The sequence below is a fragment of the Mustela putorius genome, unplaced genomic scaffold (genome assembly GCF_011764305.1).
Source record: "Mustela putorius furo isolate JIRA1106 unplaced genomic scaffold, ASM1176430v1.1 tig00000929_pilon_pilon_pilon, whole genome shotgun sequence".
Taxonomy (NCBI): domain Eukaryota; kingdom Metazoa; phylum Chordata; class Mammalia; order Carnivora; family Mustelidae; genus Mustela; species Mustela putorius.
In genome coordinates, this window is record NW_025421520.1 from 5655965 (window position 1) to 5676763 (window position 20799).

Below are 20799 nucleotides of genomic sequence, written 5' to 3' on the forward strand. Positions count from 1 at the left end.
GGCAGGCGAACGCGGAGCGTGCAGGGGAAGTCAGCGGCTGCGGCTGAGCCCTTGGCTGGAGTGAGACCGACTCCAACGCTAAGGGGCCTGCCTTTGTCGCCTTGTGCCTCAGTCAGTCCGAGCACCCAGAGACGGGTGGCGGGGAGAATGGCCTTGAGAATGAGCCACCGGGAAGACGGGAACAGAGGAGAGCTCCTGCTACCTCAGAAAGGGAGACCCTGGGTGTGTTTGTACCAGTTGCCTTTGAAGTCCCTCAGGGTGTCCCAGGTGAAATCCTCGGGGTGCTAGGCGGGGCTTCAGAACTGGGAGAATCAATCGTCTACGCAGCTCGCCTCTCCCAGCCACCCCCCAAAAAAAGCCAATTTCAAAAACTTCAGGAATGCTTAAAAAGCCCACTATATATATTTCTACAAAGGCCTAAAATTAGCAGTGCTTTTTTTTGGCTTAAGAATTCCCTCCTGGTCCTCTTAAACCTTGGCAGGAAGATGCAGCCAGACGGCGGAAGCGGCTGGAGAGGTGAGCGAGGCGCGGCCGGCTCGGGCTTGCCTTCACCCCACTGGCAGGTGCGGCTCGTCTTTACCCCCCTCACCCACCTCTTCTGACTGGGAAACCCTCTCCCCCCCACCCACCCCCCCCCAGCCCGCGCGCTTCTCGTGCTGCTCCAGCTTCCGTAGTCACAGCACTTAACTCACTTAACTCGCAGTATCGTTCACACGTAGGTGCAAAGCGAGAACCACTCCGTTCAACAGCTGCTTCTTCCCTTTGTCAGCTTCCCCGGGAGCCCACAGCACCCAGTGCGCCCGGCTCCAGCTCCTCCAGTCCGCCCCAACGTCCTCCCCAGCAGGCCCTCCCAGCCTGTGGCTTCCTGCCGCTTGCCTCTGGCCCCGGCCCCGGTTCTGCCTTCCGTCCAAGCCGCACTGCACTCAGCACACACCGATTCCACTCTGCTTTCCCCACGGACCGCCCTTCTGTCCCCCACAGTTACACCGTGCCCCTCCCACCAGACCAGCACCAAATCCCCATTCCTTCCATGAAGCCATCTCTGGCTACTGTAGCCCTCACTAGTTTTCTTTTCTGTTTTTAGGATTTTATTTTACTTGTTTGAGAGAGAGAGAGAAAACAGGCAGTGGGGAGGGGCAGGGGGAGGGGGGGAGAGAGGGGAGCAGACTCCCCACTTCGCAAGGAACCCAATGCCAGCCTTGATCCCGGGATGCAGAAATCATGACCCAAGCCGAAGGCAGACAGAGGCCCCCCAGACACCCCAGCCCTCACCAGTTTTTCTTTCCTGAACTCTCTTCCCTAGGCCCCCTCATTAGTGCCTCCACTCTCTTTGCTGTGAGCCAGTCCGGCCTCCCCAGCTGTATTGTCGGGCTCCGTGGGTGGGGGGGTGGTGCCTCGGGTTCCTCCTGACACTCCCCTGCATTTCAAGTCTTGGCGAGGACCAGGACAGCCGGTGCAGAGTGATCTCATGGCACAGCTGGGTGGTGTGGCAACTCTCCCAAGTGTGTAGTCCACTGGGAGATGGTCAGCTGGGGAAGGGCCCTGGGGGAGGGCCGCTCATTCAGAGGCAAGAAATCACTTGGGGGAGAGGTGGGAGCCATTGGTCTCTTACAAGATTAGCCCAGAGCCTGTTCAGGATAGGGATGGGCGAGGCTCCTCCCCTCCCGCCCCCTCCCTCCCAGGTGCTGGCCCCCAGCCCCACCTGGTGGGCAGCGGACTCCATAAAATGCCCCAAGGAGCAGGAGGCAGCCGTTAGGAGGAGCCGCAGGATGAGCTCGGAGCATGGCCAGCAGCCGCAGCCGGGGGGCCGAAGGGGCCGTGGTGATAAGAAGTCCAGAAGGCGAGGCCGGCGCAAGAAACCTACTCAGTGTATATCTACAAGGTGCTGAAGCAGGTGAGAGCGGGGAGCCCACGAGGGTGTGCGTGCGCGTGCGGGTGTGTGGAGCGCACTGGCAGAAGAGCCTAGAGAGAGCACTGGACAGAGAGTCCTACTCCACTTACTCCTGGCACTGCGGTGGGTGGCCTCAGGCACACCGTGCCCGTCTCGAGGTGGCCTCGCTCCAGTTCAGGTCCCTACAACCGCTCAGTGTGTGTCGCGCCCCAGAGATGGGCAGGAGACCTTTAAAGCACGCCACCACCGCCCAGAAGCTCATGGGGCTTTGGGCGGACAAGATGATGATGGGTGGGACTAGGTGGGACATAATTGAGACAGGGAGGACTGTAAGAAGTGTGGGGCCGAAGGGTGATCGAATCCCAAACCCAGTACGGTACAAACAAGCAGCCCTAGCAGTGGGGGCCTGAGCACGGAGCCACGCGTGTGAGCTGAAGTCCTGGAGAAGGCCTTCCAGCCACACAGCACTCGGGCCCTGAGGAGCTACAGGATTGGTCTACTGCCCAGACCTGGAACACAAAGTCCATAAAGGCTCAGTGCATCGACTGAGTCCCGTGAGCTGAGAGCTGCAGAGCTCAGCCCCCCCCCCCCCCCGGCTCTGAGCAAGCCGGTCACCTACTTCGGCTTGTCCTGTCTCTTAACCCAGGGGTACTAGGGATGCTTGCTGTTCCCAGCCTCGCAGAGCACCTGTGAGAAGCGCCTACTCCCGGCGCTGGCTCACTGACAGACATTTGGGGGCATCAGCGGGCACCCGACTGGTCAAGGGCACCAGGCACCCTCGCCTCCCAGCCTCTTCCCCACTCAGCAGAACCAGGGCCGGGAGCCGGCAGAACAATGGTCTTGGCTGCCTTGCGTCTCTGCCACCTGCTGGAGTCTTACCCCTTGGTGAGACTAGATCCTAGACGAGGAGTCTGTCTTCAGTCGTTGTCCCAGTAGCAGTTTCAGCGACCTGACAACTTGGGTCTCTGGGAATGCTTTTGTGGGGTCAGGGTGAGGTTGGGACCAGCACTGTCATAGACGGGCCGGAGGGCAGCAGCAGAGGACAGACTCCAGCGACCGGCAGAACGTGGGGGTGGGAGGGAGCACTGGTGAGCTCGGCTGCATCACCTAACCTTGGGGCGCAACTGTGAGGCGAGGGTTGGCCCTGGGTTAGACTGGTGAGGGAGAGCTACTGGGAGACTCACCCATAGGCTGTGAAACTCACTGTGACCCCTCAACCCCAAAGAGAAAAAGATGTGATGACAACGAGGGGTTCAGGCTCGGGTCCCCTGCTGCCGGTGACATCCAGAGACTGGGGAGAGCCCGAGTTCCACTCCTGTCTCCACCACTGGCCTGACGTGTGTTATTGGCAGTGACCGCTCCCTTCGGAGGGAAACACCTCATGTCTGCCCACTCTCACGTTCTGATTGTTATCAGGCCCCTACCCCTTGGGTTATTGGAGGTCACCTAGTTCAAAAGCTTGTGTGACAGAGGGGGAAACTGAGGCACAAAGAAAAGCGCCCCACTGGAGGTTGGGCAGTGATGCACAGTAGGGCCACAGATCCCTGGTGTTCTGACCCCTAGTCTGGTGCTGGGATCGTGTCACACAAGCGTGCTCTCGGACCATTATTTGGTAATGCCGACTTACGTGCATAAACCCTTGGATGCGGTGGCAGTCCCACCTCCGGGAGCTTTGCGGCTAGGAGTCCGTTTCTGGGGGTGACGCTTTGCAGATACACTATAGGAGAAAACCAAACGCTGTGCAACTGTTTCCATTTCCCAAAGAGTGATGCTGACATGTGGCTCCTAGGAGGAACATAATAACATTACTTTTTGCAGTTGGGAAAAACTTTTAACTGGGATATAGTAGTAAGAAACCCATCCCTGTTTCGGTGGCTTGGCCTCCGGAGAGAGGCTGGTGAGGCAGCCTTGCAGTCCCGAGCTTGAGCCCGGGGCTGGGGCCCGCAGCGTCAGGCAGAGCCTCCTCCTTAACCGAGCGGTTCTGCTGCTTCTCCAGGTGCACCCAGACATTGGTATCTCTTCCAAGGCCATGAGCATCATGAACTCGTTTGTGAATGATGTGTTCGAACGTCTGGCTGGCGAGGCTGCCCGGCTGGCCCAGTACTCGGGCCGAACCACACTGACCTCCCGGGAAGTCCAGACGGCCGTGCGCCTGCTGCTGCCCGGGGAGCTGGCCAAGCATGCTGTGTCTGAGGGCACCAAGGCTGTCACCAAGTACACCAGCTCCAAGTGACCCGGGGCCGAGCGTTTAATAAAGAGTGAACTGCTCCCGTGCACTGTGGTGATTTGAAAAGGGGAGGTGTGGTGTGCGGCAACAGTGTTGTCACTTTTTATGGCTACAGGGGGAGTAATACTCGTAATTTTTAAATACTGCTTTCTGAGTGTGGCCCCTGGGCAGCACAGGGGCAAAGTTGTAACTTGAACTTTAGCAGGACTTGGGATCTGGATTAGAATCCCCGATCCGCTGTGTGTTAACTCTTATAGCCCACAGTTTGGTGATGCTTTTTCTGGCAAGCTGTCATTTTTGCCGTGTGTTGGGCACGGGGACCACATAGATCTTATCTTTCAAGACACAAAAGGGAAGGGTTCTCAGGAAGCTGCTGGGATCTGTAGGATGTGTTCACTTGCCCCCATGTTTTCTTCCCCCTAATTTCAGAACAAATTGGTAGGAATATTTGAGGCTCCTCTCTTTTTGGAAAAATCACAAGAAAGTACCAAGAGGAGCTATATATCGTTCACCTACCATTTGTTCACACTTGCTTTTTCTCGCCCATTCGGCCTCTGCTCTATCTTACAGGCCCATGAGATAAGCTGTGAGGCAGTGGGGGAAGGGGGTTGCACTCAGTGAACAAGTCCCGAATCCTTTCTCTTCCCTTTGCCACTGGATAGACCTAGCTTGTCCCCTTCATGTACCGAGCGGGCTGGCTGCAATGCGGGCTGGCCACTGGATGCTGTCCCACACCCTTGACACCTATTTTCTCTCGGGAAAACCCTAACCTGGAGATGCCATGAGAGGAGAACCAATCACCCGCAATTTAGTTCCGCAGCTAGAAAGGGGAGGGCCCCGGAGACCGGGCCCCTGAGCCCTGGCCCTTCCCCACTCCCACTGAGTTTCCTGCCTTGCTGCGGTGTGACTCAGAGACCCACGTCCGATCGTGGAATTAGCATCTGCATTTTGGACAAGATCTCCGGTGACTCGCATGCACACGGAAGCCACGGAACGCCTCTGCTCTCGCTCCCCCTGCAGCTCTCCCCTTTCCCTTTCCTCTGCTCTGCGCCTGACTTCTTCACACGTCCCGACTTGACACTGAATCAAAAAGTCACCCCTGGGGCGCCTGGGTGGCTCCGTGGGTTAAAGCCTCTGCCTTCAGCTCAGGTCACGATCCCAGGGTCCTGGGATCGAGTCCCGCATCGGGCTCTCTGCTCAGCAGGGAGCCTGCTTCCTCCTCTTCCTCTGCCTGCCTCTCTGCCTACTTGTGATCTCTGTCTGTCAAATAAATAATAAAATCTTTATTAAAAAAAAAAAAAAAGTCACCCCCAGCTGACCAGAGTCCAGGCGCTGCTGCTGCTAGGTTTTGTCGTTTCCAAAGAATGGTCTCCTGAGCCTGTCGTCCCGATGGGGTAAGCCACAGACGGCCCAGAGCGAGCCCCGAAGACCACAGAGTCCCATTTGCTACTGTCTCTAATGTCCTTCTTCGCACAGGCCTAGCTCGCGTGAACCGTGGGAAGCGCCATCAGACCCCAGGGAAACACGTGCTCATGCTCATCTGAAGGAAAGTCGTGACTTCGCAGCCCGAACCCAGGCCTTCTGACCCCAACTCCAGCACCCCTTCCCCCTCACGTCACACCTGCCCCCAGGACAGTCCTCAGTTAGAGCTAAGGAGGCTGGCTCTGAACAGAAGAAGCAGAGGGTTCCTCCAGCTGAGAAGGGTGTTGGAAAAATGGATGCCTTTAGGACTAACCTTCACCCCGAGCCTCATGGCTCCCAGGGTGGCTGCAAATAGTGACTCCTCTTTTATATGACCCTCACTCGAAAAGAAGCCAAGGCTGACCCCACACTCTGCCCCAACCTTCCAAGGCTTGCTTCCGGAACATTCTCTGAGATAAGGGTCCCCAGTCCTGTACCTGCTGCCCTCACCCCCCACTCCTGGCCTTAGAACATCGAGACAATGGGACAGAACTCTCGAAATTGGGCTGTTCTGACTTCCGGGGTGTGGAGTCAAGGTCGAGCCATAGGTTCTGCGGACTGCATGACCAGCTCACAAAGGGAACTGTGAGAAGTGGGCACCATGTCCGAGGGGTGAGTGACGGGCAGGAGCGGAGCCCCCAGGGCTGGGGCGGGTGGGTGGGGAGAAGAGATGCCCGGAGAGGGAGCTTGCGTGCTGGGCCAGCCCTGGCTGCGCCCCGGGCATTCATGCGGCTGCCCCGGCGGCTCCGTCTGTGGTCAGCTCTTCCTCTTCAGACTCTCCTGGAACTACTTATTCCAGAATCAGAGGAAGGGACCCTTCTCTACCCTCATCCCTCAACCCTACTTCCCACTCACCATTCTACACCCCTGCAGCATCCCGGGGCTGCACCCTCTCCCTGGAGGGGCCGACTGTGGACTCCACAAGAGGCTTCTTCCTTACAGGGAGCCGCTGAGGGCTGTGCCTAGCCTCCACCCTCCCCGCTAATCCGTCAGTGGATCCCTCAGTGGATCCCTCCTCGCAGCCATCCCCGCCTCCCACCTGCTCGAAGCCTGGGCATGTCTCCTCACTACCACCTCACTCCCCCTCAGGACTCCTCGACACCACGAGTAACCTTAACTGCACACCTCTGGAACCCCGACTTCACTCTCCTCAAAAGGCTCAGCAGAGCCCATCCCCCCCACACTGTCCCCACTCCTCTGAGGCCCAGATCACCCCAGACCTGCAGCCCTCTCTCATTTCCTCTCCAGAGCTTACCAGCGCCTCTGGGACTCCTCCCACGTGACCCTTCAAGAGCTGCTGGACCAGGAGCAGCCCCTGCTGGAACCTGTGTCGCCCAGGGAGCGGCAGTCCTTCCAGTACAGGCTCTCGTCCGTCTACCTGTGCTACCTGGGGCTGATGCGCCGGTTCGACACCCTCTACGACCAGATGGTGCAGCCGCAGAAGCGGCGGCTGCTGCGGCGCCTGCTGGACAGCGTGGCCGGCCGCGTGCTGGAGCTCAAGGACGACCTGGTGCGCGCCGACCTCAGCGAGTACCACTGCCTGGACCGCGTGCTGCAGGACCTCAAGCTCACCCCGGTGCGCTGCGGGCGGCGGAGCCACGCCCACTCCAGCGGAGGCGGGGGAGGGGGAAGGGGGCGGGGCGTCAGGTGAAGAGTAGCCGGTGACCTTGACCTCCCACGGACGTGGAGCTAAGTGGGGCAGGACGTGGCGGAGAGGCTGGAGCTGGTCCTGATCCCCCAAGGACAACCCCGGTGTTGGGACCCCTGCGAGGGAAGGGGGGACGGCGCAGAGCAGGGGATGGGTTTCTGGAAGACCGGGTGCGGCAAGCAGTTGCGGGATGGCTAGAGAGTCAGGCTGGAGGCTCCGCGGGGCTGGGAATGCCCACCAACGGCAGGGATTGAAGACCACCCCCACACCACCAGGCTTGCTTCTCCAAGTCTGCTTCCTGGACCAGCCCCATCAGCCGCACCCAGAACTTTAATCAGAAATGCAGAATCTCGGACCACACGGGGCTAATCTGCTTCTGCATTTTAACAAGCCCCTGGGGTGATGTGAATGCGCTCGCCGCCAGGCGCGCGAGGGCTTGGTTCGCTGCTCCTCATCGGAAGCAGTCTCAAAGTTTCCAAAACCCGCTGCTTCAATAGACTCAGCTGCCGACTTGAAAAAACAAACTGATAAAACAGATTCTCCAGGCCCTGCCACTCAGATGTGCTAGTCTGGGGAGGGCCTAGGAGTTTGCATTTTAAGAGCTTCCCCGTTCATTTTGATGCACAGTCAGGATTGGAACCACTGCCTGTTACATTTCTCCATCCTCCGGAATTCAGCTCCGGTTACACGGTGGAGCAGGGCAATAGAGGGATGAGCTTAAGGGGATCCGCCCATAACCCATGAATCTCCCGTCCTGGGGCTCTAGGATGAAGGAAGCCAGCACCAGGCTCAGTAAGCAGAAGATGGTAGTATCAGCCAGACGCCCTGGATTTTGAGTCCTGACCCTCCTTCCCCTGTGTTGCCCCAAAGGCAGACCTGGAGGTTCCAATCCCCAAATACTTTCTGTTGGAGCAGTCCACCGTTCTGAAGGAGCGAGAGCTGATGCTGGCAGAGATCCTGACCAGAATGAAGCCAGTGACCTCTGAGGTGGTAAGTCAGGGAGACACCCTCCCAGATTCCTCTCATACACCCCGCCCAGAACAGAGATGCCATCTTCCAGGACACAGAGAGGACTTGTCCTACCTATACCCGCCTCAGAGTGCTCCTTGGGTAATCCCTGGCCTGCTTCAAGGATGCTCTCATGCTCCTTGAGCCCTTCTGACACCGAGCTAGAGGACGGGACTTGGGCACTGAGATGCTCTGGGAGGACCGTGTCCCCAGCATGTCCTTGGATGATGGTCTCCCCGCTGCTAGCCTAAATATAACCCCCTTCTCGTCTTCTCCTGCTCCTTTGCCCCTACGATGGCCAGGGTATTCCAGAAATGCACCGGACCGAGGCCATAATCCTGCTGCAAAGGGCTGAGCGGGCCAGGCAAGGACGGCTCCGAGCCACCTTCATGCGGGAGATACGGAGAGAGGAGGAGCGGGATCGGAAGATTCGAGAGGACGGTTGGCACAAGTTCGATCAGGACCAAGCAGCTGTGACCATACAGAAGGTAACCCACCCGCCGCCCCCCCAGCACCCAGGAGGAAGGTCAGAGTTGAGTCACCTCTTCCAGGAAGGCTGCCTGGCTTAGCAATTGAGGACAGAGGTGCAGGGGCTTGGATTCTGTTTCCCCCACAACTAGATCCTTAACTCAGGACCTAAGCAGTTAACAAGCTTCTTTCTTGTGCTACATCTCATAAAAGCCCCAGAAACAGAAAGATCATTAAGATTAGAGGAGAAAGATCCAGAATAAGGTAGCAGAATAGAGTAGATGATCATTCCAGGAACTCATAAGACTGTTAAAGATGAGTCACTAAAATGAATCCCGAGACTCCTGGCAGCTGAGGTAAAAGGAATGGTGACAAATGAAACAGTTTGAAAACTGATGTGATCCAGATGTCCTCAAGGCTGGTACCATCTGGGTCACCCTCTACTTTACCATGGAAATGACCTAATCGCAGCCCATCCGCCCACTGCAGAAAACCCAGCCCCATCCCTAGGTGTCTCTGCCTTCTTACCATTCCTGTGGTCACCCCCTCTCCTGCTCTGGGTGGCCATTCCGTACCTCTCAGCACTTGCTGTCCCTCAGTGTATGTGTGTGTGTGCGCGCGCGCGTGCCTTCGCTCACTGAGTCCTGCTGACACAGGCCTCCTCTGTTTGGTACTGGTTACCAGCTTAAGAAGACTGGAGACACCCTAGGAAAGAAAAGTCCAGTGCAGAAAGGGAACCCTTTGCTCCTACAGCATTGTACCCCCTGAGGCCACTGTCCTGTCCTGTTGTAGGACGTCCCTTGCCACCTTTATTTCCAGAAGCAGGCCCAGAACTGTGAACATGGGGCTGGTCTTTCTGTCTCCAGTGAACATCTCCCAGCTTCTCCGTCAAGTCCCAGTGCTTCAGAAACTGTCCACTGGCCCGAGAGAGGGAACTTAGAATTCCTTTCCACCAAAGCCCAGAAGCAAACCAACCAACCAACCAACTAATAAATAATGACTCAAGAGGATATATGCCCTCCAAATGGGATATGCTTTTTTATTTTTTAAAAAGATTTTATTTTTTTATTTGACACAGAGAGAAAGTGCACAAGCAGGGGAACAGCAGAGGGAGAGGGAGGCTCCCCGCTGAGCAGGGAGCCCAACAGGGGCCTCCATCCCAGGACACTGGGATCATGATCCGAGCTGAATGCAGATGCTTCACCAACTGAGCCGTGCAGGCACCTGTAGATTTTTAGGTTTTTAATCAGTGAACAGAGCATGTGCATCTGAGTGCCTGCCTCTGGCTGACTTGCTCATGTCGGGCTGGCCCAGGGATGAGAAGGCCCTGCTCCCCCGGGGCTCACTAAAGCAAGAAGTTCTGCCCCAAAGAGAGAGCCCCGCTTCTCCCATGAAAGCCAAAGCAAGTCCTTGTTACCAGACAAGGAGAATGTGGAAATAGTGCAGACAGAAGCTGCTCTCTGAGGCTCTGTTATGGAACAGAACCCACCTGGCCAGGCCCGGGTGCTGCCTCCCCCTGCTCGGTGCCCTGTCCCTACCCCCTTGGCAGCCCGAGGCCTGGGAGAAGAGCACTGGGCAAGGAGTCAGGAACCCTGGCCCTGTGTCAGCTCTGCCCGAATGGGCTCATAGACCCAGGAGAGGCCACGTCCTCTCTCCTGCCTCAGTTTCCTTGGGTCAAAACTATAGGAATTCATCAGGGGAGCTCCTTGGTCCTTACAGCACTGATGTCTACGTGACTATATGCTGGGGGAGGGGAGGTCAAGTGTGTATTCCAAATACTGTGGGAACTCTGAGTCGTGAGAGTGGGGGTGCTTCTGGGAGAAGGTGGTATTTGAACTTGGCCTCAAAAGATATAGCAGATTGGAGGGTGGGGATGAGAAGGAGGGAATACCTAGGGGCCCCTGAGGGAGCAAAGCCTTGGAGCTGGACCACATGTGTGCCTACTGGCCCCATGCTGTCCTGGGCTGCTCCCGCTCAGAGAGTCACTCGTCCACGAGCTGCCCTGGAAGGTGTCCTCGCCTCCCCCACCTCCTGCTCCTAAGCTCCCCTAGCCAGACCTTTCCCTGTGAGGGGCTGGTGCATCTCCCTGGGGCTGATCGCATGTCGTAGCCCTACAAAAATGCAGTGTGGGGCGTGTCTGGGCCCACGTGTCCCCCAGGTGTGGAAGGGTTACCTGCAGAGGAGACGTACTCAGCAGGACCGGCGAACGGAGATGGAGTTCATCGGCATGGTAAGCCCCCGCCTCACCTCAGGCAAGGCCTTGGGGTGAGCTAGAACATGGGGTCTCCTCCCTCTGTGTCCCCATACAGCTCCGCACTGCCCACGCCTCCCGCCACTCAGGACTGTGTTTAGCAAGTGTGGAGGGGTGCGGGTCGGGGGTTCAGCATTTGGGAAAGAATGAGAAGGACCAGAAACCCGGGACCAAGCCCCATCCTTTGGTACCCCTCCCTCTCTAAAACCCTTGGAAGGATCTCACACGTGGGGCGGGATGAGGGGTCAAAGCACAGAGAATTCTGGACCTCATGTTCATGCCCCTGGCTGGAAGGAGAGGCTGAATGGGTGCGCCCAGCACAGGGAGGAGCCCCAAGGCTAGTGGGACCACCCCTCTCCCCCGCCAGGGCTTTTACAGCCTCTGGGAGAACCCCGGGGGCCAGGGTGGGAGGGAGGGCGTTCGTATCCCTTTCACAGCAGAGCGTTTCAAGCCACAGTCTCCCCATTTGCTCTGAGGGGCCCAGACTGGCTTCTCTTCCGCACTGCAGGGGGTCTAGCTGAGTGTCACCCGGGTCCATGAGCCCGAGCGTGCACGTAGGGGAGGTCAGGCTTGGGGGTTTGGAGAGCTGGACCCCCAGGAGGCAAGACAGGCAGAGAGAGGCCAGGGTCGGGCCTCGGGGGTAGGTTGGGGGGGGCATGGCGTGGCGGTGGGTGAGGAATGAGCCTGGCCGCCCGGGCCCATCGACAGTGTGAGCTCAGCGTTTTCAGTAATTGTCTCTGCGCAGAGTGATATTTAAAATACATTTGGGAGCCAATGAGGCGGGAAAGTGGCTGTGAGAGCGGCTGCCAACACGGGCCGCTGGGGCGGGGGTGTGGATGGGGGCTGGGGCCGGCGGCCCACAGGGGAGGGTGTGCTGCGGGGAACGGGCAGGGGGGGCCAGCCCAGATGTATCTAGCAAAGTCATTATCAGAGTAATTTACACAGGCGAGTTTGAGCTCCAAACACAATTTCTCCTGATGCAGGCATGCCTGTTGTTCCGTGTGCGCGTGTGTGCGGGGCCGCGCGTGTGCGGGAGAGCTGGGGAAGCCGGGGGCAGGGGTGCGTGCCGGAGGCCGGGGCTGGGACCTCCCCACTCCCACTCCTGATGCCCTGGGCCTCTTCTCCTCTTCGCCAGCTCCCCTTGCCACCGAGCCAGGTGGAGAATGCGGGCGTCATGTACCAAGCCGGCCTCAGGGAGGATATCCGGAGGGTCCGCCAGACGGAGAAGGAGGAGGAGTTCCAGCTGGCGATAGAGAAGACCCGTGATTCTATCAAGGAGACAGAGGGGCCTGACATGAAGGAGAAGTTGAAGGAGCAAATCCGACAGTGGTTTATCGAATGCCAGTCAGTGTCCCCAGCCTTCAGCGCCGCTTTCCCTCGTCACCACCGTGTCCCCACATCTGTTCTGTTCTCTAGTCCGGGCTGGGCCGTTCTCCACCCACTCCCACCCCCTGCCCTCGCTCCCACCCCCTGCCCTCGCTGCTCACACCCTGATTTAAACCTGGAGCCCCCGACCACAGGACCGTCTCTGCGCATGACTTCTCATTTCCTTGGATGGAAGAGAAAATGCCGAATCTCGAAGGGGAAAGCATCCATGGGTGCCTCCGGAGGGGTTTCCGGTTTTGTTGTGCAACTCTCTGCTCCTTCCCTCCCATCCTCCACCCGGAGTCCTTCTTCTTTCTTCATCCTTCCCTCTATTTAGCTATGTATCCATTCATCCGCTCTGCCACCCCCCCCCACCCCCCCAACTACCCATCCACCCATCCATCTGTCCATCCACTCACCTGTGTATCTCTCTGACCATTTTATGTTTACTTAGTGCCCTTACTGGTCGATTCCCTGATTATCCAGATGATTCTGTAGGTGGATCCTACGTGATCTTTGCAGACAAGACTCCAGAACAGGTACCCTACAGGTGGAGACAGGAGACTTTCTGTGGTGGGGGTGGGGTCTGAGGTTACAGACAGTACTGAGGGTAAACTGCGGGGGAGAGGTCAGCCTCCGCAGAGGCAGATGTGGCTGGAGGAAATATGTGTAGCTAGCAAGACAGCAGGGCGGGGGAGGCAGTGCCTGTGTCTGGAGAAGACATCTTTGGGCATGGAGAGAAAGCATGTCTGGTGAGATTCTTTGGGACTTCAAATCTCTATGGGCCAAGAAAGAGAAGCAGTTCTGATCAGAACATCTCTTTCTTCCTGGACACCAGTGAGGTCTCTGAACTTTCAGCTATGGATCCCTCGACCCCTGGACCCCGCGAGTGACCCCCGTCAACCCCCATCTCAGACCTGGGTTCTTTTGCTCCTGTAGAATCCCACTGGTCTTCTCTGAAATGTCTTCCATCATTGGTCACAGGTAAAAATGGAACTGGAGACAGAGATCCAGGAGAGCAAAAGAAAGGACCAAGAGAAAAATAAGGAGAAAAAAGAGAGGAAGCAGAAGAAAGGAAAGAAAGACAAGACCAGGAAGGGGGTAAAGTTCCTCTTGGTCTGAGGAGATTCCCGGTGGGAGGCTGGTCTGAGGGGAGGAAGGGGCAGGGACCATGAGGGGGTTGAGGTCAAAGGATGTTTCTTTTCTAGGAAGCAGACACGATGCTGAAAGTGGGGCCATCCAAGTTTATACCTGTCATCAATGCCGGCCATGAGGAGTACATAAGTAAGGCAGGAGCAGGCTGGGGAAGATTGTCCAGGCCCTGTGAGGGCCTTGGGGTGACCCAGGGTCCTGGGGAAAGTGAACACATGCTCTGTGGACGATGAGAGGTAGTGTGGGTGTGCGGATGTGGAGGTCGAGAGGAGAATGCCAAAGGAGGACGCAAGCGTGGGGTGCCATGCGATTCCCTGGGTGGGGGGAGTTCTGCCTTTGGCCTTGGGGTCAGGCCTCCATGATCTAGGTAGAAGCAATGCTGGACAGCCCTGTGAAGATGAAGGGACCAGCCTGGGTCAGGTTCCTGGTCCATGTAGGCATGTGTATGAGACAGACAGGTGCAGAGACGGAGCAAGAGACACGTGGACCAGCCTGGGTCAGGTTCCTCTGCCAGGTTTCTGTGAGTGTGTGGGTGCCCTGGGACTCTGAACTTCATTCTTCTGTCCGTCTGTCCCTGGTTAGATGTATGGAAGAACCGGTATGAGAGCATATACCCGAAACAGAGTTTTGACCCCGAGACGCTCCAGGTGGAGAAGAGGAAGGAAGTAGAGCAGGAGATCCGGATTCAGGTGCGTGAGCTGGCTCAGGGCCGCCCTGCAGCCCTCCCCACCTCCCCTACTTGGGCTCTTCCCCTCAAGGCCCCTGCCCTGCCCCTCTTCTGTAGCAACCTCTACACACCGCCTTCTGTGTCATTCTAACTCCACCTTCGTCCATCTCGGTCCCCTTCCTCCTCTGCGTCTCTCTGGTCCCTCTCTCCCTGGGCTGCGGAGGGGCTCTGGGCTGGGGTCACACCCACCATTGTGCCCATCAACCCTTCAAGAGCTCCTGCCCTGTGGCCGCAGGGTGTACCTAGGAAGAATTAGATCATGTGACCTTTCCAATATGGCCTTTCCACCCCCTGAGGTGGGCGCCGTGATTGTCCCGATGTGAGACAACACGCTAATTAAGTCCGGCAGCAGCTCACATGGCACAGACTTTAAAGGGTGGGTCTGGGGCTTGAGCTGAAAGCCATTGACTCTAGCTAGGAGCTTCTCCCCACATTGGTGCCAGGTGAGGGCAAGGCTCCTGCGTGACCAGGGTATGGATTAGTATTGGGAGTGGACCGGTGCAGGGACAGGGACAGCACTCTCTGCTGTCCCCCCAGGTGGACGAGCTGATGCGCCAAGAGCTGAAGAGCCTGCGCCTGGTCGTGGACAGGGAGGAGGGGAGACCCTTGAAGCGTGCGAAGGCAAGATGAGGGGTGAAGGCCGGGACCCGGACGCGCACACAGCGGGGGAGGCAAGGACCAGAGGATGACAGCCCGTGTGCTTGTTTCCAACCAGAAAAAGACTGGGAAGAAAGCCGGGAAGAAGAAGAAGGAAAAAGATCTGACCCCAGACAGGTAGCAGACCCTTTACCTTATCGTGGGAGGTGGAGCAAACCCGGGCCCAGAACCGATCTGACTTCCGGTCCTCGTTCTGTTCTGTGTGACCCGGAGAGAGTCACTGAACCTCTCTGACTCCCTGTCCTCGTTAACCGAGCACCCGCCCTGCCAAGCCCACGAGATAGCTGGTGATGAAACAGAGCAGTGCTTGGAAAATGATGGCGGGCAGGCGGATGCCAGTGGAGGCTTGTCCTTGGGGCTCCCTCCCTCCTGCTCCCCCCTCCAGCCTTTTTTTTTTATTTTTAAGATTTTATTTATTTATCAGAGAAAAAGAGGGAGAGCGAGCGCAGGCAGACAGAATGGCAGGCAGAGGCAGACGCAGGCTCCCTGCTGAGCAAGGAGCACGATGTGGGACTCGATCCCAGGACGCCGGGATCATGACCTGAGCCGAAGGCAGCTGCTTCACCAACTGAGACACCCAGGCGTCCCCCGCTCCAGCCTTTTGCCTTAATCAGCTCTGTCCCTACCAAAGCCATCTCCCCCCGGACACCTCTCTGGGCCCTTGGGGAGCTCCCCGGCTACTCACTTCTTTGGTGAAGTGAGTCTCGAGCACACTGACGTCAGCTGCTTCCAGGAGCCTAGACGTCAAGTGTGATTTCTAGAAAAATGGTCATATGTTGGCCAAATGACTGGATTTCTGATGGCGGGACCTGGGGACCTGAGCAGACTGATGGAGGGAGGGCTGCAGAGGGCGCGTGTCCTCCTAACGCCCTGCTCAACCCACGGAGCCCCACCGTGGGCAGATGGCGTTCTGGCCAGCGGGTTGGCACTGTGGCTTCTGATGCTGGCCGTCCAGTGGTACTCTGGGTATTTTTGTCCTCAAGCCTGTCACTCATCTCCGTCTCCACTTCCCTTCGTCCTTGGGGACCCCTCTGCACTGTCCTCTGCAGGTCCGTGGACTCTCTGTTTGAGGAGCTCGTGGTCTCCGGCTTTCTAAGGAAGTGCGAGACGGTGGCCTTGAAAGATTACATTGGTGAGACCCCTGTCCAGCACCGGCTCCCAGGCTGAGGAGCGGTGCCCTGGCCACGACCCTCCTGTGGCTAACTACCACCCTCTGCTGGGAGCCTTCTCCCCGCGGGGCTCTCTTTCGGCCCTGTGCCAGCAGATGCCACACACTTGTGCCCCCAGGTGACTACCTCTATCTTGGATCCGTTCTGAACCTGGCGAACAAGTCGCCTTCACCTTCCTTGTTTGACATAAGACAGAATGTGGCCTTGTATGGGGTCCTTCGCCTTGGTAAGGTGCCCTGGGGAGCAGGGAGAACCAACACTGGCAGGTGGCTCGTGGGGGAGCCGAGGTGCCTGTCAGGGCGGTTGAGGTGGGCATGTCCCCGGTGCCATGGGCCCCTGCTGGACTCCTCCGGTCTTCCCCAGGCCCTGCCGGAGGTCACACCCAGATTGGGCCACCCCAGAAATCATGTGGACTCTTGGCCTACCAAGGAATCTGCTTTTCTGGCCCCTTTCCCAACCCCAAGTGATATCCCATAGTCTGTCTCCTTCCCAGAAGACCAGGATCTTTCTGGAGCGGTTGGCCCCAGGCCCTTTAATTCCACCCCTTCATGACCCAGAAGTGGAAAGAGATGGTACAGAAAACAGAAAGGGTGTTGGAAGGGGCTAGAAGGCTCCCTTTTGACCCTGTAGAGAACGCTTCATAATTGTACCTGGGAAGTCCTTGGAAGCCCCCTGGGCTGCCTCTCTCAGTAGGCCTGCCTGGAGATGGGGCCCCCCACACTGGGGGTCGGCAGGCCCCTAGGATCCAAACTTCATCCCACCCTGCCTTGGGCCTTCGGCCTCACCTTACACTGTGGCTTCCACCCCCCCCCTACTGTCCTACTGTCTTCCTCTGGCCCCTGTTTCCTCTCTCAGGCTCCCCAGATATACACTCCATGGCCCCCTTCATCCGCTCGATCCTCCTGGTGGGCCCCTCTGGAATGGGGAAGAAGATGCTGGTCAAGGCGGTGTGCACAGAAACGGGCGCCAACCTCTTTGACCTGTCCCCCAGCAACCTGCAGAGCAAATATCCTGGCAAGACGGGGACACAGATGATCGTGCATATCGTCTTTAAGGTCTGGGTCCCCCGACTTCAGCACCTCTCGTTCTCGGGCTGTGCCCACAGGGCAGGGTGTGCTTTACACTTAGGAGATCCCTCATCTGCCTATTCGGTGTGATGTCTGGGGCTGCTGAGGTCTCCTTACCAACCCCTGGGAGGACCCTGTGGATTTCTGAAGCCTTGTGGATGGGGAGCATGGCGGGCAGTGGGGAGCAGAGCAGTCTCTTTCATGATAGGTTTTCTTTATGATGAGGCTTAATACGCAGGGTCCCCACATGGCGGGGAGGGCGTGAGTCTGTTCCTAGGGAGGTGTGGCGGATGGCAGCAGGCTGAGAGGAGGGGTGGACGCTGCGTGGGAAGTGGGGGCCGGAGCTCCAAGGTCAGCCTTTGGACCAGACGGGGGAGGTGACCCTTGCCCAGGGACATCCGACGTCAGGTTTTTATTCTCTGACCTGTCCAGGTGGCTCGGCTCTTACAGCCCTCTGTGATCTGGATTGGGAATGCCGAGAAGAATTTCTATAAGAGGGTCCCAAAAGAAGAGAAGGAGGTGCGGGACCTGGGTAGCAGCCGGAGCCAGGGGCAAGGCCGGCGTGGGCTTGCTCAAGTCAACTCCAAACCTCACCCGCTGTGGGGCCTTGGACAAATTCCCTCTTCTCCTGCTGCCTTGGACTTATCCTAGAAGCAGGACAGGGGCCTCCTGGCCACCTCCCTGGATCCCTCCCGGGGTCCACTGGAGGCTGGGTGTGGACACGCGCTCCGAGAGAATGCAGAAGCCCATACAAGTCACCATGTTCCCGTCCCCACCCTGCCCCAGAGCAGATGGACCCAAAGCGAATAAAGAAGGATCTCACCAAGGCCTTGCGACTGCTGAGCCCAGGAGACCGCGTGATGCTGATAGGGACGAGTGACCAGCCGCAGCTGGCGGAGATGAAGGGGCTGTGCCGGACCTACGAACGGATCCTCTTCATGCCTCGGCCCGATTACGCTTCTCGCTTCGGTGAGACCCTGCGATGTGAGGACGGGCCAGATCGGGGATCCAGGGACCGGCCCTGCCCGAGCCTCCTCACCCTTCTCCCCCTCCCCACTGGCGCTCCGAGACGGCGCCTCCCATGGCAAGGAAGGGGAACTAGACAAGCAGCCTGGCGGTGTGGGTCCTGGCCTGGCTCCGTGGACACGGCAGGCCCCGTAAGTCCTCCGAGTCTCATTCCCTCGTGTCACGTGGGGAGAATGAGTCCCACCTTCCCGGGAGAGGAGGCCCTGATGAGCACAGAGCCACTCTCCAGACGCAGGGACCTCGTGTCTGATAGGGGCCGAGGTGCTCACTGCGGCTTCTCCCTGTCCTGGGTCCTCCCCGGCTGCCTGCAGTGCTCTGGAGGCAGATGATAGAGGCCCAGGGGGTCCAGGTGACCCCGAACCTAGACATCAGTGCCCTGGCCAAGGTTTCCGATGGCTACACACCTGGTCACATTCTCCAAGCCATCCACTCCGTGCTGACTGAGCGGCGGGTCCTACAGCTGTCCAAGCGGCCCCTGGTGGCCTCAGAGTTCTTGGGGCACCTGGCCAAGCTGGAGCCGGTGTACAGGGAGGAGGAGGAGTCCTTGAAGGTGAGGCTTGGGGGTGTGGGGGGAGGATAATGGGTCGACACTAACCAGGGAGTCAGCCCTCTACGGCCCCCTTAGACACCTCCCTCTGCTCCGCCCTGGAGTCCAGCTAGGAAGGGGACGAGAAATCCAGGAGAAGGGCCTGTGGCAGGACCAGCTTACCTGGTGTCCTCAAGGGCTGGAGCCTAAAAGTGTTACCTGGGTTTTAAGAGCCGTGGTTGGTCCTGGCACCAGCGAACACCCACATTCCCCTCCTGAGTCACCACCCACCAGTGCTCCATGGGGGCAGGATGGCCACAGAGAGAGGGCTTGCCCCCTGACAGTGGCTGACCCCATGGCCTAGAGTATTTGGTGGAGAGCAAGGGAAACGGGGACCCTAGCAGGACACCTGAGCTGGGGAAGAGAGGGGGACCAGCTGCTGCGGAAAGGGGAGGACAAGTTCGGGAAACAGAAGCGGGGGCGGTGGGGGGGGAGCCAATGCCCTCCCCTCTCCCCCTCCTCCTCCCACCAGGACTGGTACTTCAAGACTCCACTGGGCAAGAGGAGGGTAAAACTCCTCAAGGACCAGGACGCTGGGGAAGCCAAGCTGGCGAAGGAGAAGAAAAGGAAGTGATGGTTGAGGCAGGGTGCTCGAGCTGGGCAGGGGCCTGGGGCGCGCCCTGCAGGTGAAGGGCCTGGGGCAGAGGCATAAACGTCCAGGCAGCTCAGCTCGGGAGCAGCTCTCTCTGTCCATCTCCGTGCTTCTCACACCTGCTCTGTGCCCCCTGCCCGTGCCCAGACTCTCCCTCCCGCCGCATTCCTGCCGGCCCTCCGTCCTCACCCACTCACAGCCTACACCCTCAGCCCCCAGAGCCCGGTCCTCTGACCCCACCTGCGTTTTCATCTCCTGTCCGTTCCTGTCCGCGCTCCCCAGCTCTCTTCCTGCTTGGGGTTTTTAAGAAAGAAAAAAAAAAATAGGAAAAGAAAGAACAGGAAAAAGCGAGGGGAGAAGGAAGGTCTACGGGAAGTCTGGAAAAGAAAAAAAGCAAGTGTGGAAGTCAGCGGACGCTGGTGTTAACCCCACCTCGGCACTAACTCCTGTGCGATCTCACACAGACCTCTCCTGTGTCTGGGCCTCAGTTTCCTTGTAAAGCGAGGAGAGATTGGACCAAGGTCCCTGGTACTCTAGGGCTTGATGATCCTTACAGGAGTGTGTCAGGGTTAGGACTCTCAGGCGGTGGCGGGGTGGAGTAGACGGTTCTAGAGAGAAAGGGTGTATAGGTGGCCAGCACAAGGGACAGTGGGGGGCCGGGTTTGAAGTTCTCTTTCTCCTTGTTATCCTGCTTATCTTCCCAAATGTAAGTAGTCTTGTTACCCCAATGTGCCTGAATGGGCCACTTCCTCCTCCTCACTCCCCACCTGGGACCCCTCTAACATTGGCAGGTAAGGATGGGAGATGGGGGGGTCAGACCCGTGGTGGGCACGGGGAGTTTCTATGGCTGCTCGTGGGCTGAGCCCTCTCTCCCCAGGCCGAAGTCTGTCTTCTGGAGAACACCTAGAAGGAAAGCCTCGTGGAATGGAGCCTTCTTAGCCATTCGCTCCTACTGTGGACCCTTTCCTTGGGTGTGGGAGGCAGAAGCTTGACCGGTGGCATTTGGGAGGGCAGGAAAAATCGCCGGGCACCCACAGGCCCTCCCTGTGGGGTCAGAGCCCAGGCCGCCGGAGCCTGGCTGGGTGAAGCACACAAGAGAAAACAGAGAGAAGGAAATGGCAGCCTGAGATCCACCACCCCCGTTCTAGTCCCGGCTCTGCCACAAGTGCTCACACCTTGGGCAGATCACTTCCCACACCTGGGCTCTGTGCTCCTTTACCTGTGAAACTGCAGGTTGGCTCCCACGACCTGGGCGATCCCTTTTCAACCCTGCGGGTCATCAGCTCCAGGGTGGGCTCAGTGTTGGAGGGCTCGAGCCTCACTCTGTTTTCCAGCTCTTCCCTAATGCCCACGCCGGCCTGAGGCCGCCTTCCTGGGACAGACAGCGCAGCCAGCCCGGGCTATTTATGGCACGGCCTGTGTGTGCTCCCTGCTCCTCCCACACCAGGCCTCTGCCTGCCTCGGGCCCAGTGCCTGCCTGCCCAGTCGGCCGGTGACATCGCCC

At 58.3% G+C, this 20799-nt stretch overlaps 1 protein-coding gene and 1 long non-coding RNA gene across 9 annotated transcripts; one reads left to right on the forward strand and one right to left on the reverse strand.

The window, feature by feature from the left end:
• The first annotated feature begins 6111 nt into the window (after window positions 1–6111).
• On the forward strand, window positions 6112–19277 carry IQCA1L (IQ motif containing with AAA domain 1 like). Its single transcript, XM_013063259.2, has 19 exons — window positions 6112–6191; window positions 6828–7155; window positions 8098–8217; window positions 8538–8723; window positions 10862–10933; window positions 12090–12298; window positions 12774–12858; window positions 13304–13420; window positions 13528–13603; window positions 14054–14160; window positions 14736–14819; window positions 14914–14972; window positions 15905–15987; window positions 16143–16250; window positions 16880–17079; window positions 17524–17610; window positions 17883–18060; window positions 18429–18667; window positions 19176–19277. The coding sequence occupies exons 1-19, from the start codon at window positions 6181–6183 to the stop codon at window positions 19275–19277; spliced, it is 2451 nt and encodes an 816-aa protein (XP_012918713.1). The 5' UTR covers window positions 6112–6180.
• On the reverse strand, window positions 12137–20607 carry LOC106007188. Of its 8 annotated transcripts, none has more exons than XR_006608489.1 (9): window positions 20515–20607; window positions 19762–20373; window positions 19536–19672; window positions 18522–18862; window positions 15541–18068; window positions 14270–15053; window positions 13237–14045; window positions 12739–12863; window positions 12137–12222 (listed from the first exon to the last, which is right to left on the reverse strand). It is a non-coding gene; the product is annotated as an uncharacterized LOC106007188 (long non-coding RNA). The 8 variants fall into 8 exon arrangements; XR_006608490.1 differs by having other exon boundaries at window positions 18522–18628; window positions 18827–19672; XR_006608485.1 differs by having other exon boundaries at window positions 15541–17552; window positions 17915–18068; window positions 18522–19672.
• Between the last annotated feature and the right edge of the window lie 192 nt (window positions 20608–20799).

Excerpts from the sequence above, each read along its gene's own strand:
- IQCA1L (XM_013063259.2), top strand. Across the intron at positions 14,973-15,904 it reads AAAGATCTGACCCCAGACAG|GTCCGTGGACTCTCTGTTTG; the intron begins GTAGCAGACCCT and ends TGTCCTCTGCAG. Across the intron at positions 17,611-17,882 it reads TCCCAAAAGAAGAGAAGGAG|ATGGACCCAAAGCGAATAAA; the intron begins GTGCGGGACCTG and ends GCCCCAGAGCAG.